The sequence below is a fragment of the Spinacia oleracea genome, chromosome 4, assembly GCF_020520425.1.
Source record: "Spinacia oleracea cultivar Varoflay chromosome 4, BTI_SOV_V1, whole genome shotgun sequence".
Classification (NCBI taxonomy): domain Eukaryota; kingdom Viridiplantae; phylum Streptophyta; class Magnoliopsida; order Caryophyllales; family Amaranthaceae; genus Spinacia; species Spinacia oleracea.
In genome coordinates, this window is record NC_079490.1 from 60415216 (window position 1) to 60435436 (window position 20221).

General features: G+C 34.7%; 1 protein-coding gene across 2 annotated transcripts; it reads right to left on the reverse strand.

Annotated features, from left to right (window-relative positions):
* Positions 1-1621: 1621 nt before the first annotated feature.
* On the reverse strand, positions 1622-19034 carry LOC110791871 (peroxisome biogenesis protein 22). 2 transcript variants are annotated; one of them, XM_021996643.2, is made up of 9 exons: positions 18698-19023; positions 15068-15295; positions 14950-14997; positions 10328-10384; positions 10143-10244; positions 8700-8765; positions 2107-2208; positions 1892-2029; positions 1622-1798 (listed from the first exon to the last, which is right to left on the reverse strand). In XM_021996643.2, exons 1-8 carry the CDS (start codon positions 18800-18802, stop codon positions 1925-1927), a joined length of 813 nt encoding a protein of 270 aa, XP_021852335.1. In that variant the 5' UTR covers positions 18803-19023; the 3' UTR covers positions 1622-1798; positions 1892-1924. The 2 variants fall into 2 exon arrangements, with proteins under 2 accessions (XP_021852335.1, XP_021852334.1); XM_021996642.2 differs by having other exon boundaries at positions 1622-2029; positions 18698-19034.
* Between the last annotated feature and the right edge of the window lie 1187 nt (positions 19035-20221).

Here is a 20221-nt window from a genome sequence, read left to right on the forward strand (position 1 = left end):
TTACCATCTTAACCAACCACTAATTGTTGTTTAACTCTTCACATTAATTTATATATAAATGTTAACGTGAAGTGTAAAACAACTAAATTTTTATGTAACATTTTATTTTCTATGGGCTATTTTGATAATAAAAAATTAATAATTAAAGCATTAGGACAACCATAAATCTCTATTATATAAGCCAAGAGGGGAGGGTTAGTTTCGTAATCACGCTTTTGGTGTCCCCTGGATTTTACTAAACTACCATCTATGTTATTTAAGCATAACTATTAATGAAAATGCCCCATAAATATAACCATTAATGTAAATATGTGAGGATTTGTAATCCTTCCGTATCTCATGTAATTAGATAGGTGATTAGCCGTTACCTAAGTTATAGTCTATAATTACGTAGATTAGTTTGTATATATGTTGACTTATGTCATTCTCGTCAATCAAGGAATATCGTCCAATAATATATATGGCTAATATGATATAAAGTAATACAATAATCTTGAAATTGAAAAGCGTCGGAAGACAAATATTTGAAAAATTAAAGGTTCATGCATGATTTTACACAATTTTATTTTACAATCCGCATTTGATATTGTGAAAGCTTCTAATATTGTACTTCGTATTCGGTTGTCAAACAAAAAGAACGTAAATATTCTAATGGTTTATTTTTTATATATATTGGTTGATCACATTTAATCTCGCTGTTAATTTTTCTTTCTTTTTGATGGTAGCCGTCCCTCAAGTAGTTCATAATCAAAATGTACAAAGTAGAGAAAGAGTTTATTTTCTAATAAGGGCGCATTAGAGGTGATATGAAGTAATAGGAATACGTAGTACTATTGTATTATAAAATATAGATAATATGTAATCTCGCACGCATAGCGTGCATATAAGACTAGTAAATATGATGTCGTAAGTCTCATAAGCATCAACTATAGAAACATCTACCTAACTGCATATATATATATATCTAATTTGGTGTGTATTAATTTAAAGCACTTAGTTCCACTAGAACACAAGTTATACAAATTATAAGATGATCTAATTGAAAATTACTTGGCATAATAAATGACTTAGTATATCTGTGTAGTTAATGAACTTAATGGATGTTTTTCACTTTGTGAAATACATGTATTTTGGTCAAATATTGAGCTCAAGAAAAACCTAAAATTGTAACTATTCAATGTAGTAACTGGGACATCAACCGAGCCACAAACTAGTGTATATCTATAAGGTAATAAGAGTGTATTATTGAAGAGGAGGATGATTGATGGTTCTCATTTAACCTAATAGATGAGGTGGAACTGTTAAAGTCAAATTACAGTCATGTATTTTGTACAGTTTTAACATATGGTTCTCATTTAACCTAATAGATGAGGTGGAACTGTTGAAGTCAAATTACAGTCATATATTTTGTACAGTTTTAACATAGAGGTCTAACATTTCAAACATGACCAATCAAAATTTCTATTCTATTTTTTTTTTAAATCACAAAACAGGTCCAATTGGTCAAAGCCGGTCCGGACCTGAATATTCGGGATTGGACCGGAATTAATCAGGTCCGGACACCAGACCATCAAATTTGGGGATTCCGGTTCGGGTCCCGACTGGACAGGAAATGGACAGGTGTACCAAAACACCCCCCAGCTGGAAAGTCCATCAATTCAACATTTCAATAATACAAATCAATCTATGGCCTATGGCCAATAACATCCATGGTCAAAGCACTAAAGAAAACGGACACTACATAAATTACAAGAAAATCTCGCCCTCCACAATTAATGGAGAAGGAGTAACGTTCGACCTGCAAAAATTAGAAATAGCAAGTCCGGCATAAGTAATATAACCTACATCAAAATGAAGAGAGAAAAGAAGGCAGCAGCGAGAAGCAGCATACGAAGCATTAGCACATCCTACTGTCTTCAAAATATCAAACACATCCAAAGAAATGTTCCAGGGATGTAGAACAGAAAACATTTGAAGCCAATCGTTCAGGTCTGCTTGGAGAAATATGAAGCTGATATTTGATAAATCTCTGGAACCAGTAAAAATTGACATTATTAATCACAAAAATTTTGAAGCATAGGCAAACCAAAATGTAAGAGGAATTACCGCCAACTGAGAAGTAATTTCAGAATTTGAGTCAATATGCCAATCTGGCTCCAGTTGCCGTACAAATGATGTGCGCCCAATCTCTGTACTACAAAACAATACCTGCGATCGTACAATGATGTAGAACGTTCAGGAATACTGAAAATAACATGCATGTTTTGTTGTAACAAATTCCATGAAAGCACTCTTAGGTAGGTTTTTCATGAAAACATTCCTAAATTCCACCCACAAAAAAAAAAAAAAAAACACCCCTTTCATTTCTGCATTAACACCCACAAGGAATTTTATAAGAAAGTTCAGTCAGCAATGGATAAGTACAAATTTATTTTATATTCACCTTCCCATGTTTTTAACTTGAATGATTAAGCGGATTTGCTAGGTGCTTTAGTTGAGCTTCATCACTAAGGTTATTAGACCATGTACTTTGGTAGAGCTAGCTGCCTAGCTCTCCACTCTCACTACCCCAAAAACCCCAACAACGGCAAGTGTCACCATGTGGACACACCTAATTGTGGGCCCAGAAAATTTGAAAAGCCATGGATACATGTCATCCATTGAAGGGGTACAGCCGTAAAATCTTGGCAAAGAGCCACCTACAACCGACTCTCCATGAAGAGCTGCTACTCAAGAACCTATCGTCGGGGTAGAGCCGTAGAGTTAGCAATCCCATTTCTCTCTGCTTCGAAAGCTACTCCAAGAAACCCAGTCATGTCCTAACTCTAAATATCTCAACAGAATATATTCAGCCCAACAAAACTTGTTAATGCAACAGAGGACAAAATCTAAGATGACTATGACCACAAACATTCTAAGATAGGCTGTATCCAATATAAGCAAAATATAGTGAATATGTAATAGATCGTACAGACTCTTTGACCACAAACGGCATCGCAGAAGATGTTTGGCTGTAAACTCGGGTATTTTATCATGAATTGTGTATCTCATTCCAGCTAAATATTGAAGGACTTTTAAACAAGAAAATAGAATATATGAACAGCTGAAAAAGGGGTATAGAGCAAGAGGACAATATGTCCACCAGATAGAAATCAAAATATTACAGGTTAAACCGACTAATTTGAATCTTCCCAATTGGGGAACTCAATAAACCCTCAGCCTCCTTAGCCCATAACAACGCTCGATAAGTGACTTTATCCGATTACAAATCTATCAGAAAATAAGCAATTGATAAAGGGTTACTTAAATGTTCATTCAGTGTATAAGATAATGGTACTCGTTAAACTATAAACAAAATTCTTCCTGTGCCTGTATTCACATAGTGAGAGCATATTTAAATGTTTAATCATGATATGCGCAAATGGTTCTTTGACCACAATGACTCACAAGAGAACAAGAGTCACAAACTATAAAAAAAAAATTCTAGGAAGGCTTTCTCTGGTTTATTAAATGTTATTCATCCACTTAATAAAAGTCCATTAACTCACTCTACCATGGCCAAGCGAGAATGGGGAATAGATCCAACAAGCCGCAACTTTGTCTTACTAACATACAAACCAAGTCCTCATATTCATTCCAACACCATATATCCTTAGAAAGAGCAAACCTAGTGATTGCTACCTTTCTAGTCCCTACCAAAGACATATAAGGGACCTTTTAGGAAGAACAATCTGCAAAAGGCCTAAACCTTCCTCAATCTGACATAAATAATGTTGGTTATGACCACATTATTCACTGATGAAGGGACTAGAGTCTCTAGGTGGTCAAGTTGGCACGATGACTTAGCATATCTATGACCTTGTTGGCACTAACTTCTTGAATTTATTGAGGAAATGACTCGTAAGAATGTTTTGTACCAACAATAATTTTGAGTCTAAGAAGAAACATTGCATTCCCTCATGTAATAAACACTAGCGAGACAATCCTAGTTGAGAAGATATTTCAACTCCACCTTAATCAACTTGCTACTTTCAAATGCCATAATGTAGCCTTCTTCAATTACCACTGCACCTAATATGAAGTCCAACACATGAATTTCCACTTCAAACAATTTCATTGCGTAAGGAACAAGAAGCACTACTAGTAGCATCACCACATTTTTAACCTTTTAGGTGGTTCAAACATGTCCTAACATCAATTCTTTTGTAGCAAGTCTGTAATAATTAGCCGAACAAAAGAACTAACTTGCTGATTGCTTGTACCCTGGCTTCCAAACAACGAGCTAAAATGTCGTCCAAACAAACCATCAAATACTTGTAATACTTCTAAAATCCTATTACAACACGTGCAAAATGTTGTTAGAGCACTTGTTATTTCAAAAGGCATAACCAAGCACAGCAGTTCAATATCATATCAAACACATGGTTTACTCATCTCCTTCTACAATGTGACTTAGTGGTAGTCTAACCTTCAATTAAACCTTGTGAAGTAGACAACATTATCCAATTTATTAATCAATCAACCAATAGAGAAAAAGCATTGAGGTTTTCCATTGTAAACTTCAGCACAAGACACAATAAAAAGGGCCTCTTGAAGCGCGTTTAGCCGGCAGTGGGGAGGTGCGTCAAGAGCTTGTTGTGTGAACACACAGCATATAAGAATTAAGTGTTTGATTGAAATGGTAATTATTTCAATCCCGTCACGCTTACACTCTCTCCTTAACACTATAGATTGCCAGATCTGATAAAGAGTCCAAAAGAGGGGAAAGAGAGAAAAAAAGATACAGAAAGAATATTGAAGCACCCAGAACAACAGAATGTTGATGATGACAATGCCCTTTATCTATTGATTGAGACCCTCCTGGCTCTCTCCTCCCTCCCTATTAGTTGTTCCTCTTCTCTGTAATTGCTGACTTATATAAATGATAAAGCGAACATTTAATCATCATATTTAAGATTATGAACCACTTGTCAATAGCAACCTTTTCCTAGAAAATTTACATGCCCCTATATGATTTTGACCAACTTTAGCACCACTACTTATTGTAAACCAAAAACATGTCGTAATAGACACACAACAGAAATTTGAAATGGAATCAAGCAGCTACATTAATTGACTAGAGACCCCTATCTCGAACCTGTTGTTACATACATGGAGAGATGGAGTTCTTAGTTTCAAGAAGTGTGCCTCACTTTGATCGTACTCGCTCAATGCCTGCCTTGCCCCCCCCCCCCCCCCAAACAGCCTAGCGTCCATGTGCCTTTATAATCACATCCATTGAATGGTTTCCAGGTTTGTAGCATCTGGCAAAGGGGCTATGCCCTGCGCTTTCACTTTTTTATGGACTAGAAGAAAGAATGCCATTTGTTTCGCATAAGGGCTTTTTGTTTCTTATCTTCTACAGCTAAACAAAATGAAGAGATGCCAATTTAATCAAAATTAAATCCAAAAATAAGACAGAATCTATAGAATAAGAACTAAGAAGTCCCAATCTTAATCTGAATAAAAAAATAAAACATTCTGAATTGGGATATGTGGCAAATAAGGCCCAAGACTTATGTCTTATGTGCAAATAAACCCCTTTACTTTTAATTAAAGTAAATCAGCCCCATATCTTTCTAAATTGTGCAATTTAATTATTAAGTAGTATATTATTCCAGTTACTCTTAGTATGAATACTTTAAAATCTATCGGAAAACCAGCTTTATGTGAAATATGAAATACATGTATTACAATTTCAATTTGTAAATTATTTAATTCGTATAATTAAGAGCTCGTTGTTGCTGTTTCCTGCGGTTTGCTGCTTCCTGCAGTTCTTTTCTCTCTCTTTTATTTTGTGAATTTAGGATTTTGTAATTATTAAAATTTTATATACAGCGTATGCTGTACTTGGAATGTACAAAAAAAATTGTAGCGTTAAATTTGGAGTTGTTTTCTGGCGAAATTAAAGCTGTATAGTGGCTTTCAGGTTTAGATTGACTGGAAATTTTATTTTGATGTGGATTGCACTAATTACAAAACGTAAGGGGTTGATTTGCTTCAATTAAAAGTAGGAGGGCTGGTTTGCACATAAGACATAAGTCTTGGGGCTTATTTGCACAAAGGCCGAATTGGATTTACAAAGCTAGATTCCTAGCAAAAATTTGGTAATATTTGGATCATATGTACGACTTGACACAAATCCAACCCGAATCAGATTAGTATCCACCACATAAGCCTATATATAAAAGTTATATTATGATTTACGATAACTACATTTGCATTATAAAAAAGTAACTATTGTTTAAATGGTTCAATTGAATTCTTACTTCCATTATCTGATAAGCGGGGCAGCGAAATGGAGGACATCCATACCAAAAACCAAGCAAAGTTCAAACACAGACACCACCACATAATCTAACTGATTGCTGCAACCTCTCAATATGGCACTACTTACACTATCCAAAATGGCACCATATATGTGGACAACCTTGCCACGCTGCCACCTCAATGAGATCAAACCTCAAATATTATGTGTTTATTCATGCACAAAGTTATAGGTTGCACCTGTATCTACCGTTGCATGGACCTTTTATACTCATAGTAACGTTTACATTGTCTTTAACGGCATAATGCTTGAGCCTCACTTCACATACAAACATCAACAAAAACAACAGCATTTACAGGACTGTCTCCTGTCCAGTAGCATTAATAACATTTTGAATGACTCGCAACACAGTAGGAAAACCTAAGGTTCTATTCCACAAAAAGGCATTTGAATAGGCCCTCTCTTGAACCAGCTTGGTGTGTCTTTCATCAGATTAAAAGCTGACCCTTTACATTCATCTCACTATGGGTAATCGTCCGCTAACCTTAGGTATTACTCCCTCCGTATTTATTTAAGAGATACACTTGACCGGGCACGGGTATTAAGAAGAAGAATTGAATGAAATAAAATAATAAAGCAAGTGGGGTTAGATAGATATTTTAATAATTAAACAAGTGGGGACCATGTCATTTTGGTGGGTGGGAGGTGAGGTGAGTGTATGAAATTATTTGTTTAATAGGATGGTGGGTTATAAGGTAAATTATATGTATTATTTAATTAGATTGATAAGTTACTAAAAATGGCAAGTGTATCTCTTAAATAAATACGGCCGGAAAAGGCAAGTGTATCCCTTAAATAAATACGGAGGGAGTAGTAAGGAATTTCCTTATTGAACAATTATCATTATGCACATTCAATCAACCAAAAAATCAAACTAAATAGCCACTCCTCTGGAACATATGTCTAGCATGATCTCAAACTTACCATATGCTTTCCCTGTTCTTTTTATAGTTGACACACTTTCCTGTTTGGGAAAGTTCTTTTAAGCTGACACACTTCTTATTTTGTTAAGTTTTATACGTTAAAATGTCAATCTCACCCCTCTTCTCTCTTTACATCATTGTAGGGGTGGGTAAATGAGGGGCATTAATGTCCTTTACATTTTTCTTTTACACCAGATTAATTCTTGTGCCAAACGGACTATGTCAACTAAAAAGGAACGGAGGAAGCATTATTCAAGGATTTCAATCACTTACTGGGTTTATTTGCTCTTAACTTGCTTTTTTAACTCTTTGCAAGTGTCTAAAGTATTCCGCTTACGTTCGATGTCTATATACTTCGTATGCCACCACATCCACTATATATATTGTAGCCATGCCCAACTTCAAGTTGTAATCTATTTAACAAAACCTTAAGTATCAATCCATCAAGATAAAATCATCAACAATATCACCCTGTTTCTTGCCTATGCTACACATAAGGTCTTGTACTTCTTGCGTGCATTCTTATTGATTTGTATACAAAATTACATTGGTCATTTACTTCACTCTAGATTCTAGAGTTAGTCAAACAAGGTCTCTTAGCTAATCAAGAATCCTCGACTTAGTTCACCAAGCAACCTTGGCTTCCAATAAGGAAAGTTTTTTTCTCGAGGATCATATATTTTCTTCTGGTATGTGCTCTCACGCGTGGTATGTGCACAAACATAACGATTCTTGCTAGCAGCGGCCAGTCAAAGCCAGTTCTCACCATCTACCATTATGATTTACGAAGCTTGATAATTAGACACACTATCAAGTGAGCATGGGAGAGAGAGAGAGAAAGAGGTAGACCTCTAGAATTTTGAAAGGAAATTCATGAAAGATGTGTCATGTCAAATCAATATTGTATCATTCAAGATTTTAGAAAGCTTAAACATAGGTGCGAAAGAACGTCACATCAAGTTAATATTGCATCGCTCCAATTCCTTTCCCTTCCCTTCCTCTCTTCCAAGTCATATCCAACCAAGTGAAGGTGAGTTCCTCACTTTCTCTTCCCTCTCTTTTCCTAAAATTACACTATCCAAATACACCATAAAGAAATTGATCTTCAACTCGAAGTTCTGGATGAGATAGGAGTTCAAAAAGCTACACATTAATGTTGCAGTCTAAAAATACATTATCGTACCAGTTTTTAACTCACTTGACAGCTGTAAATCATTTTTGTAAACATAAAAATCATGTGAGCAACATTCACCACCTGCGTAACAATTTGCACATAGATTCCCCCCTCCCTAAAGAGGGGTCGACACACCACAAGCCAATGCCAAAGAAATGATAGAAGAAATGCAACTATAGTAGAATGATGGAAGGAGAAATGCAACCATTTTAACTTTTATGAAGATAAAGTTCACCTTGTCTTTGATTAAACCTCCGGATGCAAGGATTCCTGCTTCCCCCAAAGCCAAAAGAACCCTTTTCTGCAAAATAAAAGAAAATTGATAAGTGACATGGTAGAGCACCAATTTTCTAGTAAGGTTTGAAAGTATATAAAAGCATGAAATATCTCAGATAACAGATGCAGTAGATACCAATAACGAGATCCCCTATAAAACCTGAAATAAACCCTTCATAATCATCAAGGATCAAACAGAAACAGGAGAAGGACCAGTGTTCTGCACCAGGTATATAACAACCCAAACTAATACTATTATGCGGATGTTTTTTTTTCCTTTTTGGGAAGGGGCTGTTGAAAGAGAGAAGTTAGAGCATTTGACCTATAGGATAGCGAAATTCTATACGCACAAAATGATCTCAAAACGGCCTAAATACAGCTATACTATTTGGCTAATATAAGAGATTTAGAAGACTAAAAGGTCAGCTAGGGCCAATTTATATAACAAAAAAGGAGGTAATTGCCAAACCAAACATCTCTAAACATAGCTCTAATTAGACAGAAGTCAGCAAAACTACAAAACCAATAATATAACTATCATAAATGAAATGTAGGATGAAAACAGCCTGTCAAAACAACATGATTGGAACAGGACTTCGGGTTAAATATTGTTTAATATGAAAAAATGGACTCGGGGAGAAATTCACGAAATAGCATAGGAGATTCTTCTATCTAAATGACATTTACTAATTTCAAAAATGCACACAAACATAATTCATAAGGGACATAAATTTAATAGAAAAAACTAATGGGCCAGCTCTATTGATGGAAGTATAAGGAACATATGAAAATGAGATGAGATAGCCCGTTATTTTACCCACATTGTAGTAATTACACTTGGGAGTTTCTTTGGAAGAGAGCTAAACCATCTTTTGGGTATGTGATGGAAGGGGAGGTGTGTACATAATTTCCAGGCAACATGAACATTATTATGATATTTTGCACCAAATTTTTCATTTTAAAACCTAAATATTTGACATGCATAAGCTCTTCCCATCAAACCTGCATTAACTTCTGCCTGTGATGTGCACTTAGAAAGACTGACTAAAACAAGAAGTAAATTTCTCACAAAATCTCTGATTGAAATCACTTCATGCATCCATATTCAGGCTTCTCTATTTTCTAATCAGGAAGAAAAGAGTGCCATGGCTGCCAATTGTACACAGATAAGCCATAGAGAAAAGAGCTGGCTGAAATGCAACATGAACAGTAAAATAACATAGCACGGGGCCTTAGCGTATCACCTTAGGCAATTCAAAGAAACCCAGGGTGACACATGTGGGTTCCATGTGCACTCTAAGAGATACAAAGATAATAGAAGTTACAAGAGGTAAAAGGATTCAAAATAATTAAAGGTAGGATCACGAAAATTTTAGACTGCTACAGTAAGTTATGTATATACTTCGCTTTCATCATCGAGAACTCTTTCCATGAGATATAGGTCACAGAATTTCGTAATCTCCAACAAAACTTCCAACACAGAGGATTTAACTGTCGCCTTCAACTGCATAAAACAAGGTGGAATTTAGCATGAATTAAAGCAATTTTTCTTGGTTATCCAAAGACCTAGAAGAGAAAAATTAACACCTGGAGCTCTTCTGGACTAGTTTCTTCAAGGACAACACCAAGTATACGGCAGGTCACCTACACATATTAAGGCAAGGATGACAATCATACAATGAAAAAGAGGCTTATGCATAATACAGAACTAAAGCCAATGGAAGTTCATGTGTCACATGCATGTGATAATATAGAATGCACCGGAGGGGTCCCAAACATTTCAAAACTTATGTACTCTAAACTCAATAAGTTTTCTCCATGGGGAACAAAAGCCAAAACTGAAACATAAACCAAAAAAAGTGTATTTACAAACTTCATAACTACCACTTCAGCGTAACCAATTGAAGATCAAAAGAAATAGAAAAGGGAATTTTCGTCGCATACCCTTGAGGTTCACAGGATTCACTATGTACCCTCATATTTTTGAAAACACACCATGTAACTCTAAGGGTTGCCAACAACTTGTCATATATCCTTAACGACTAAAAAACTGTAATTTCGTTAACTAAGCCAATGTTTAAAAAATTAAAAAGGGTGAAGGCGCACCTAGACAATGTGGGGTTCCCTGCGCCTTAGGCGCGCCTTGGTACACCTCATTGAAGTGACGCGTACACCTCATTGAAGTGACGCGCACCTAATAAACAATGAAAAAATGGTTTGCGCCTTAACTGCGCCTCAATGGAAGTGCCTTGCCCAGACCACAAAAGGCTCTGGCTCCAAACGCCTTGCACACAGGCGCGCCTTTTCATACATTGAACTAAACACTTCAGAATATATGTAACAAAAAAAACCTTACTAAATCAAAACCCCCTTTCCATTATTTTTAGTAGGTTTTATTTTTGCCAATTAAAATACCAATTTCATACCAATTGCCTATTGGTTCAGTGGTGATTGAGGCTAAACTTGTTAGGGAAGACCCCGTGTTCGATCCCCCGCGACAACAATTGGGAGGGGACTAGAACCTATCCACTCAGAACTCGCCCCGAATCCGGATTAGCCCTAAGAGTGAACCGGGTGGTACACCAAAAAAACAAAAAAAATAAAAAAAAATACCAATTTCATTCCCAATGGAAATGAACCAAAATAATAAGTAGCAACTGTTACGAAAAGAACCTACACACCAGCATCAAAACCAAAAAAAATAACAAACTTAAAAGCATTAGTATGGACAGACTTCCCAACTAGATTTGGTGGTGTTTTGTTGATAAAACTACACTTCATCAGTCATTAAGGGCAGGTCCGGCTAACAGGCTGTGCATCTAGACCTTTAGCACAGGGCCCCTCAAGTCAGAGGGCCCAAAATCTGCAAGCAAGCACATTTTGTTTTATTTTGTTTATATTTTTTTATTTTTTCAAGTGAACAATTGAAATTCTCCCCCATTCTACCGCACCTGAATTAATTTCCAGTTCCCGAAATTTATGCTATGTGAATTGTGATTTTACGTTTAAACTTCCCCAATTCCAATTGTTTCCTCTAATTTCACCTTTAATTTTGTAATTACCTAAACAAGGCAATTAATTCTTCTCCTTCATCTAGCCAACTCCCATAAAACACTCTGGATGAATCGATACTTCCCTCAATGGCTCAGTTAAACTACCTAATTTATTTACAAATTAAAAAAAAAAACTCACCAACTTTATTTGTGAATGGAAACTTGATATGGATTATCTCTCAACTCAAAAGTCTGAACGTTTGCAATTTCTCTTCTCTTGTCTCCTGGCTCCTGGTATGGTTTTTCTTATTTTTGGGGAAATTTTTTATTATTTACAATTCTTGTTTCTGTATTTTGTGAGTTTGTTATCTTTCTTGATGAATTGATGAATTCCTAGTTTTCTAATTAGTTTGAAGGTTTGATTTCCATAGGAGGGGCTCGAGGGGTGCACGACGCTGCAGATCGTGATCGATAGGTGATCAGTATTAGGCAATTTGCATATCTAACCTCTTTTATTTTTTATGGAAAACAATTTAGCCAATTTTTTATGGAGTATATTGCTTCATTTTTTCTAGGCATGAAAAATACTATTTTGAACTTTAAAATACTGATTTTTTTAAAAAAATATTTTTTTACGCTGTACTACGTATTTCACATAATTAAAATGGAAAAGGTGGACATATTTTAAATTAGGGGCCCAACTTTTTTGAATAGCACAGGGCCTCCAAAATGTTTAAGACGACCCTGATTAAGGGTGTAAGGTCATTTTTTTTGGAGAACTTCAGGAGTACGTGGTTTATTTTTCAAGAGGTTAGGGGTAAATGATGCATTTTCTTTGTATTTTTGTAACCTAGGGTACACAGTAGAAATTCCCATTAAAAAGACTAGAATGTGAAGTCCTAGCTATTATATCCAGCAAGTTGGCATTGAGTAGATACAAAAAATAATTTTTTGGAGAACTTCAGGAGTACATGGTGTATTTTTCAAGAGGTTAGGGGTAAATGATGCATTCTTTGTATTTTTTAACCTAGGGTACACAATAGAAACTCCCATTAAAAAAGACTAGAATTCGAATTCCTAGCTATTATATCCAGCAAGATGGCGTAAGTAGATAGTTAGATACACTAACTAGAAAAAGAATTTAGGTGGTCTAACCGTAGGAAAAATCATGGTTGTGGTCAAGATCACGGTGACCAAGATGTAGCAAAGCGGCATCTCACAGGTGTTAACATAACACTTCACAAAAATCATGCCATTAATTGGGAAATTGAAATAAAACTCAATTCATTATTGAAATTCTATGGTTTTGTAATATATTTTTCTTTATACTATCAGCTTGTCATTTTTTGAAGAGATAGAGTTTCTCAAAATTATAATGAGTTGAATAGGAATTAAAATTTTCTTATTCAAAAATAATGCCTGAGCAATCCTTGGTTTTAGGTGGCGTAAGTAGATAGTTAGATACACTAACTAGAAAAAGAATTTAGGTGGTCTAACCGTTGGAAAAATCATGGTTGTGGTCAAGATCACGGTGACCAAGATGTAGCAAAGCGGCATCTCACGGGTGTTAACATAACATTTCACAAAAATCATGCCATTAATTGGGAAATTGAAATAAAACTCAATTCATTATTGAAATTCTATGGTTTTGTAATATATTTTTCTTTATACTATCAGCTTGTCATTTTTTTGAAGAGATAGAGTTTCTCAAAATTATAATGAGTTGAATAGGAATTAAAATATTCTTATTCAAAAATAATGCCTGAGCAATCCTTGGTTTTCTGCTTAATATGTGAAAATGAATTAAGAATTCATATCCAGAACACCAAATTATCATTTACAGAACCGCCTTTGAAGGATCTCCTTTGCTTCTTTTGAAGCCCTTAATCCCATTTATTTTTTTGAAAAAAAATTCCAGCTTGGTATTAGGATTAAAGATGAGAATATAATAGTACCAAATCATAAATGTACAATTTCATTTCAAGGCAGTATACCTCAATCAAATATTACTTGAGGTCCTCCACAAAGGTGACCCCGTATGAGGGTAGTGGAAAAGAGAAAAAGAAAGGTAAAAAGTTCATTGAGCTTGTTTAGAGAAGAGAGATATAGAATACTTCGTATGACCTAAGAGAATCCTTAAGCCTAAAATATGACTTAATGTCATTTACTAATCTCTCACTCTCTCTCCCTCTTTTTCTATACTCCCTAAACCTACATAGCGACACATTGTGTTTTAATTGATGGATTTTCCAAAAAAAAAAAAGGGAAGGTTCAATTCAGCATCAAACATATTCAGAATTTTGGGTCATTTAGTGCCCATTACTTTGGTTCATTTCTACTTCCTCTGTTCTAAATTAATTTCTACATGTAGGGGAGTCACACAAATTAAGGAAGGGAAAAAGTAAAGGGGGCCATTTGCAAGGCGCTAACTGGTTAAAAGGAGGAGAGAGAATGTCAGGAAATTAGTTAGATTCGAAAAAAGTAAGGGTATGTTTCTCTTTTTATACGAAAAAAGTTACGAAGTACTTCCTGTGATTCTTTTTAGTTGCAACACTTTGTTTTTCACGCTTACCAATACATATCTTGAACAATTAATATATCTAATTACCGATAATAAAAATTATAAAAAATTATTTTTCTCAAAATATACATTAAGACGAATCTAACAAGATCCCACATGAATGTCTTTCCTAAATTATAGATTATCAAAAATAAACAAAATAGATAATGTGAATACTGAATAGTGCAAAAACCAAAGTGTTGCAACTATTTTGAAGCAGAGGAAGTACAATTTATAGGTGTGAAGCAATTAATGTGAAACTGCCAAATAAGAGATATGCAGCAATAAATATAAAACAAAGGAAGTATTAATTTCCTTTTCCTCCGAAAACAATCTAAATATAATTACTTTGACCTGTACGGCTATAAATGACAAAATTAACAATACTAGCACCCAAGGTTTATGGTTACTAATAATAGAATACTACAATACTTACTGGGAGTTAATCGAACAAGAAAAGTACACTAAGAAAATTTTCCGTTCAAGCAATCATACATTCTTCTGAACTCTGGCTCTAACAGAATGCTTACACAAATGTCAGACACATACAATGTCTCGGACACACAAATCTGAACCTCAATTGACTTGCACAAACAAAATAACCTAACCGTATAAAGCCTGGAATATCTAAGAGGAATTGAGGCGAAAATATATACCTTCCTCCCTTCACATAATTTCTGCCTCACAATTTGCGCCAATGTTGGCTGAAACACAAGACGAAAAAATTAGTGGACTTACAAAGAATATAGATGGGGAGAGAAAATATGGGCATACCTTCACAGGCTGAAAAAAATCATCAATCACATCTTGTGCCCTCAAATCCTCTGATGATGCAGAAGCACCAGAAGACTCTGCTGCAGCTGCCTGCACATTGACACCAGAACTACTAGCTCTAGCAGGTTGCCGTTTCGGTTGCCTTCTTTGTGGAGCATTCGGAAATATTTTCCAGGTAAAAATAATAGCTACAGCAAGTCCCGCAAGAGCACCAACAGAAAATAGATCCTAATTCCAAACACTCAAATATTATAACTCCATAATGAAAAGGATTGAAGGTTCTTAAAATTTAACAAATTGCAATTATAACATGCGTTCATGATTTTATTTTGACAAGATAAGTAAGAAAAACTACAAGAGGAAGAAAGATGGTTACAAAAGGTGGATAATTTTCTTCGTATTAAGTTCTTTGTTTCAGCTCTTTTACAAAGAGGAAGTATAATATTAGGGATAAAGACAACAGAACCATACATTAGGGTACGCTTTAACAGGATATCATCAACATCCTTCCGTTGAATTAAATTGAAATAAAAATTAATTTTTGTGTCACTCATACAGGTCCAGAGAGTCCTATTAAAAAAAAGCATATCCCTCTTTATATCCACAACCAGAGTTGTTTGCAATTCCTTACCATGTGCAATTTGTTCTTCACACTGAAAGGGTGAGGAAGAAGTATCTGTGTAAATACCAAAACTACGGATTACCAACTACCACTCGAACACTAACACTCTATTTAAAAGTACTAGTAGAAGCTCACCTAGGTTTGTTAGCCACAGATATGCATGGTCTCTGCAGCACTGTACTTGTTCAACACATCCTCCATGAGCCGATGAGCGTTTTCAGTTTTTACAAATTTATTTTTATGTTTGACTTAATTTAGATCAAGGAACATTAAGGTTTGACTACTCCTAAGCTGCATGGGAAGAAGTTACCATTGGTTCAGCAATTATTTATAGGGATTGAAATTGCATTTTCAAACTAAATTAATGAGATTGATTAATTTCACTTTGTGTGTAGATGCTAGATGTCTTAGCAAAACTCAAAACTCTTTCACCTTCTTAGGGATTTCATTAAAGCGTTTTTGTTGGTTTGATTCCAGTTTTTGGTTTGATTCAAGTTACACTTTTTGTTTGAGTAAAATTAACACACCCCTTCAATGATGAGATATCAGTAATGATAACGTGACAAGCTAGGCTGCCCAATTATTATAAAAGATTAATTTACTTCGGACTAATGCCGTGATTAAAAAATAATGCAAATAAAAATTTACTCTGAAAAAAAAGTTGACTCATTTGAACGTTTTGTAGCTTAGAAATACCTAAAAATACAAAAAGACAAAAGTAAAACTGAGAAGAGAGGCTACAGCTCCCAGTCAAAAAGAAAAGGCAAGCTACTAAGAGTAGGTCTCTGTTATCCAAAGATAAAAATAAAAATAAGGTAGACTTCACGTCCAAAAAACCCGAAGCAAAGGGTAGGGAAAACCAGGCGGCGACCTATCCCACCTGCGACGATCGCCAAATTCTAATGGTTCCGAAAGTCGTTAGTGGAGGCTTGCCGGCGATTTCTGTCACAACCTTCGACTTCCAATTTTTAAAGTACTACCTATTTCTCAAATTAGGGTTTTATCCAGATTAGGGATTTTACTTTAGGGATCAATTTGTTGTAATAATTGGGTTTTCAAGGCAAAATACTAGAATAAGAATAAGAACGAGTTTAGGAAATCGTTGCGCCGTGGTAACCAAACCACTGCCTTGAAAACGAGATTCGGTGCAACCGGGGTGCACAATTGTATTCACTGATTTGTTCCCTAAGGTTTACACAACTCTCAACACACAAAGGCACTTTTGGGTGATGAGATGGAGCCACATAAACTTATGCCCAAAAGAATAAGAAGGGGAAGCTTGAAGAGATATGAATAATCATAACTTAATCATGAACTAGAAGTTTTCCATCCAAAACAAGAGGAAATGAGTAGGAGAGGAAGATATCAATATTGTGTGTACCAACAACTCAGAAAATGAAGGGTACTTATAGGATTTTTGGAGGATACAAAATAACCCAAAGAAATCAAAGGTTTCAAAGGAATTCAATGATATTAATCAACCATAAACCCATGATAATGAAGGGTTGATAACCCCCATAATCAAGAGAAATAATGGACCACCTTAATCGCCATAATCAGAATGATAATTGTCCATAAATCATACTTAAAAGGTTATCATAAAGGAGGAATCCAAAGAGAAGATCAAAAACAGACAACACAAAGAACCGATCTCGAAACCTGTCGGTTTTCCAAAACCGGCCGGTTTTCGGTGTACTTCAAGAAATGTCTTTTAAGTCCGTTTTTCAACTTAAGCTCGAAACCTGCCGGTTTTGGAAAACCTGGCAGGCAGGTTTTGAGAAAGCTGCCGGTTTTCCAAAACTTGGCAGGCAGGTTTTGAGCGCTTTTCCATCTTTAAATTCCAACACAATTAAATCCCCATTTCATGAAATTGATTTAGGGCTTTAGCTCAAAATGGGATCAAAGTCTAGGTAAGAGTTAATTTGAAGAAACATTGGTGTTTCTTGAGGTTTTAACTCAGATTTCCCCTCTCACTATCACTTATGAACAAAAAGCACACAAAGTGTGCGCCTTGCACCTTACCAAAGGCGCGTACTTCTTTTGGCACCTTGAGTCACTCCTCGCTAGGCGTGCCTTGGCCATGCTTTTTAAAACTAAGGTTCCTCTTACACACATCTTACCAGATCGTGGTAAGGAGCGTAACATGCATGTATGGTATATCCCTATAATTGCAACCTTTACTTAAACGGTTAAACCCTTGACACGGGCTATGATTGCCACAGTCATGCGGAGTAATGGATTTTTATGAAAAAAACTCAAAAGGCACTTATCAGATTTGATTTTTGTTCATCCCCGCTAATATTGTGCTTAATCATAGATAAGTTACGCTTTTCTAAGCAAAGTTCTAGGGTAAATCTGTAAAATTGCACATGAGAAGCACACTAAATAGAAACCAACTACAGTGAATCGGCTAACCAAAAGGAATTGTCGAAAGTAATGCACAAAATTAGTGGATAAGTCCTAAAATTTAGTAACATGGTAAGTTTATCCATTTTGTCAATGAGTATAAGTGGGTATTAACAGGTTAGTGGGCTATTTCATTTTCAAGTTATCCTGCTAAATTTTAAGGATGTAATGTGGTTGTAACAAAGACAGTGATGTAGTTTTAGATTATTTTGTCGCAAATGTCCTTCATCCCCTACACATACTCAAAACTCCGAAAAACCGCTAGCCGTAATATTGGCCATTAACATCAATTAGACTAAACAACTTACGGAGTACTAATTACTAAGCATCCAGCCCATCTCCAATTACATTTTCCTTTAATCTTTCATGACTTCAAGGTCTTCAATTAACCTACTCTCCAAAGACTAAATCACCAAAACCTAAACGGAAAGGTAACAGCTCGAAAACAAATCATCAATTCAATCACAAATCAACAATTTAACCTACAATTAATAACTGACGCTTAGAAAAATGACGCTAATTTCACAAACCAGAATTTGATTTTAACAGATCCAATTATCAGAAAAAACGATGATAAAAACAGATTATCGAGAAATACGTACCAATTTCTGGAAAGTGATGGTGAATAAGTTGGCCATTTTTACGGTGAGAAAAGCACTGATGCGCTTAACAAGCTGGAGCAGGTCATCCTTGGAATTATCGGCCATAGGAGAGAGAAAAATCTTCAAATCAGTGGGAAGAGGATAAAGAATCTCCTAATCTTCCATTAAAGAGTTGGCGGAGCAGAGGAAGCTTTCACCGTCGGCCGATCAAATGACAACAGAAGCGTGTTCGATTGAAAAGAAAAGAGTAGGCTGACAACAGACTAGTAGAGGGGTTGAGGAGAGAGAAATATTTTGGGTGACAACTCTTGATTCCTTGATAAACTAGTGCGGCTGGGCAATGATCAACATATAGTAGTCTCGTATGTTATTACATTCAAATCTGAAATATTATATAAAATTATAATATAAATGTTATGCGTGCGAATATAAAAAATATATAAATTAGATAGAGTTGTACGTATATAAACAGATTGATAAATTGTATGAATTTATTTAAGGGGTTAGATTGATTAAAATGATTTTGGGTAGGTTGTCATTATATTCTACTAGATTTTAGCCCGTGCGATGCACGGATTCTATTAAATTGTTATGTATAAATAAAAATCCTATGTATATACCACTTTTATATACTCCGTATTAGATTAGATTATTTTTTTGATTTTGCATTGTATTTCATTTTAGATTTTTTTTTTTTATTATGAGAGTGTTTGTTTTTGGATGAAATTGTATATGCGTAATATTAATAATTAATTAACAAGAAATATATACGTGACACATAATCATTTCTTTACGTGGCACTCAACTTTTTTAATTCAAAATTAATTTTGAAATCTTATTTTTCAATGGCCGAAACCATTAGATTTTTTTACGTGGCGCTCTAATATTGGATTAATGTTTGATTTTAAATTGAATATTATTTATTTTATTTTATATTAATGTTTGATTTTGGATCAATTATATTTTAGATTTATTTTTTAATTATTAGAGTGTTTGATTTTAGATGGAGTTGTATATATATATTAGTAATTAATTAATTAATTAAAATATCTATGTGTCACCTAATTAATTATCTACGTGGCAATCGATTATTTTTTAATTATTAGAGTGTTTGATTTTTGATGGAGTTGTATATATTAATAATTAATTAATTACAATATCTACGTGGCACCTAATTAATTATCTATGTGGCACTCAATTTTTTTATTCCAAAATAAATTAGAAATCATATTTTTCATTGGCCGAAACCATAGTAATCCTAGGTGGCACTCTAATCATTCAGCAAAAATGCCTCCTATATATATATATATATATATATATATATATATATATATATATATATATAGGATTACTATGGTTTCGGCCAATGAAAAATAAGATTTCTAATTTATTTTGGAATAAAAAAAATTGAGTGCCACATAGATAATTAATTGGATGAAATTTTAATTAATTAATTAATTACTAATATATATAACTCCATCCAAAATCAAACACTCAAATAATTAAAAAAAATCTAAAATAAAT

Excerpts from the sequence above, each read along its gene's own strand:
- LOC110791871 (XM_021996642.2), bottom strand. The coding sequence starts at position 18,802 with ATGGCCGATAATTCCAAGGATGACCTGCTCCAGCTTGTTAAGCGCATC. Across the intron at positions 14,998-15,067 it reads ATTTTTTTCAGCCTGTGAAG|CCAACATTGGCGCAAATTGT; the intron begins GTATGCCCATAT and ends CTTGTGTTTCAG. Across the intron at positions 2,209-8,699 it reads GAGGTTTAATCAAAGACAAG|GTATTGTTTTGTAGTACAGA; the intron begins GTGAACTTTATC and ends GTACGATCGCAG.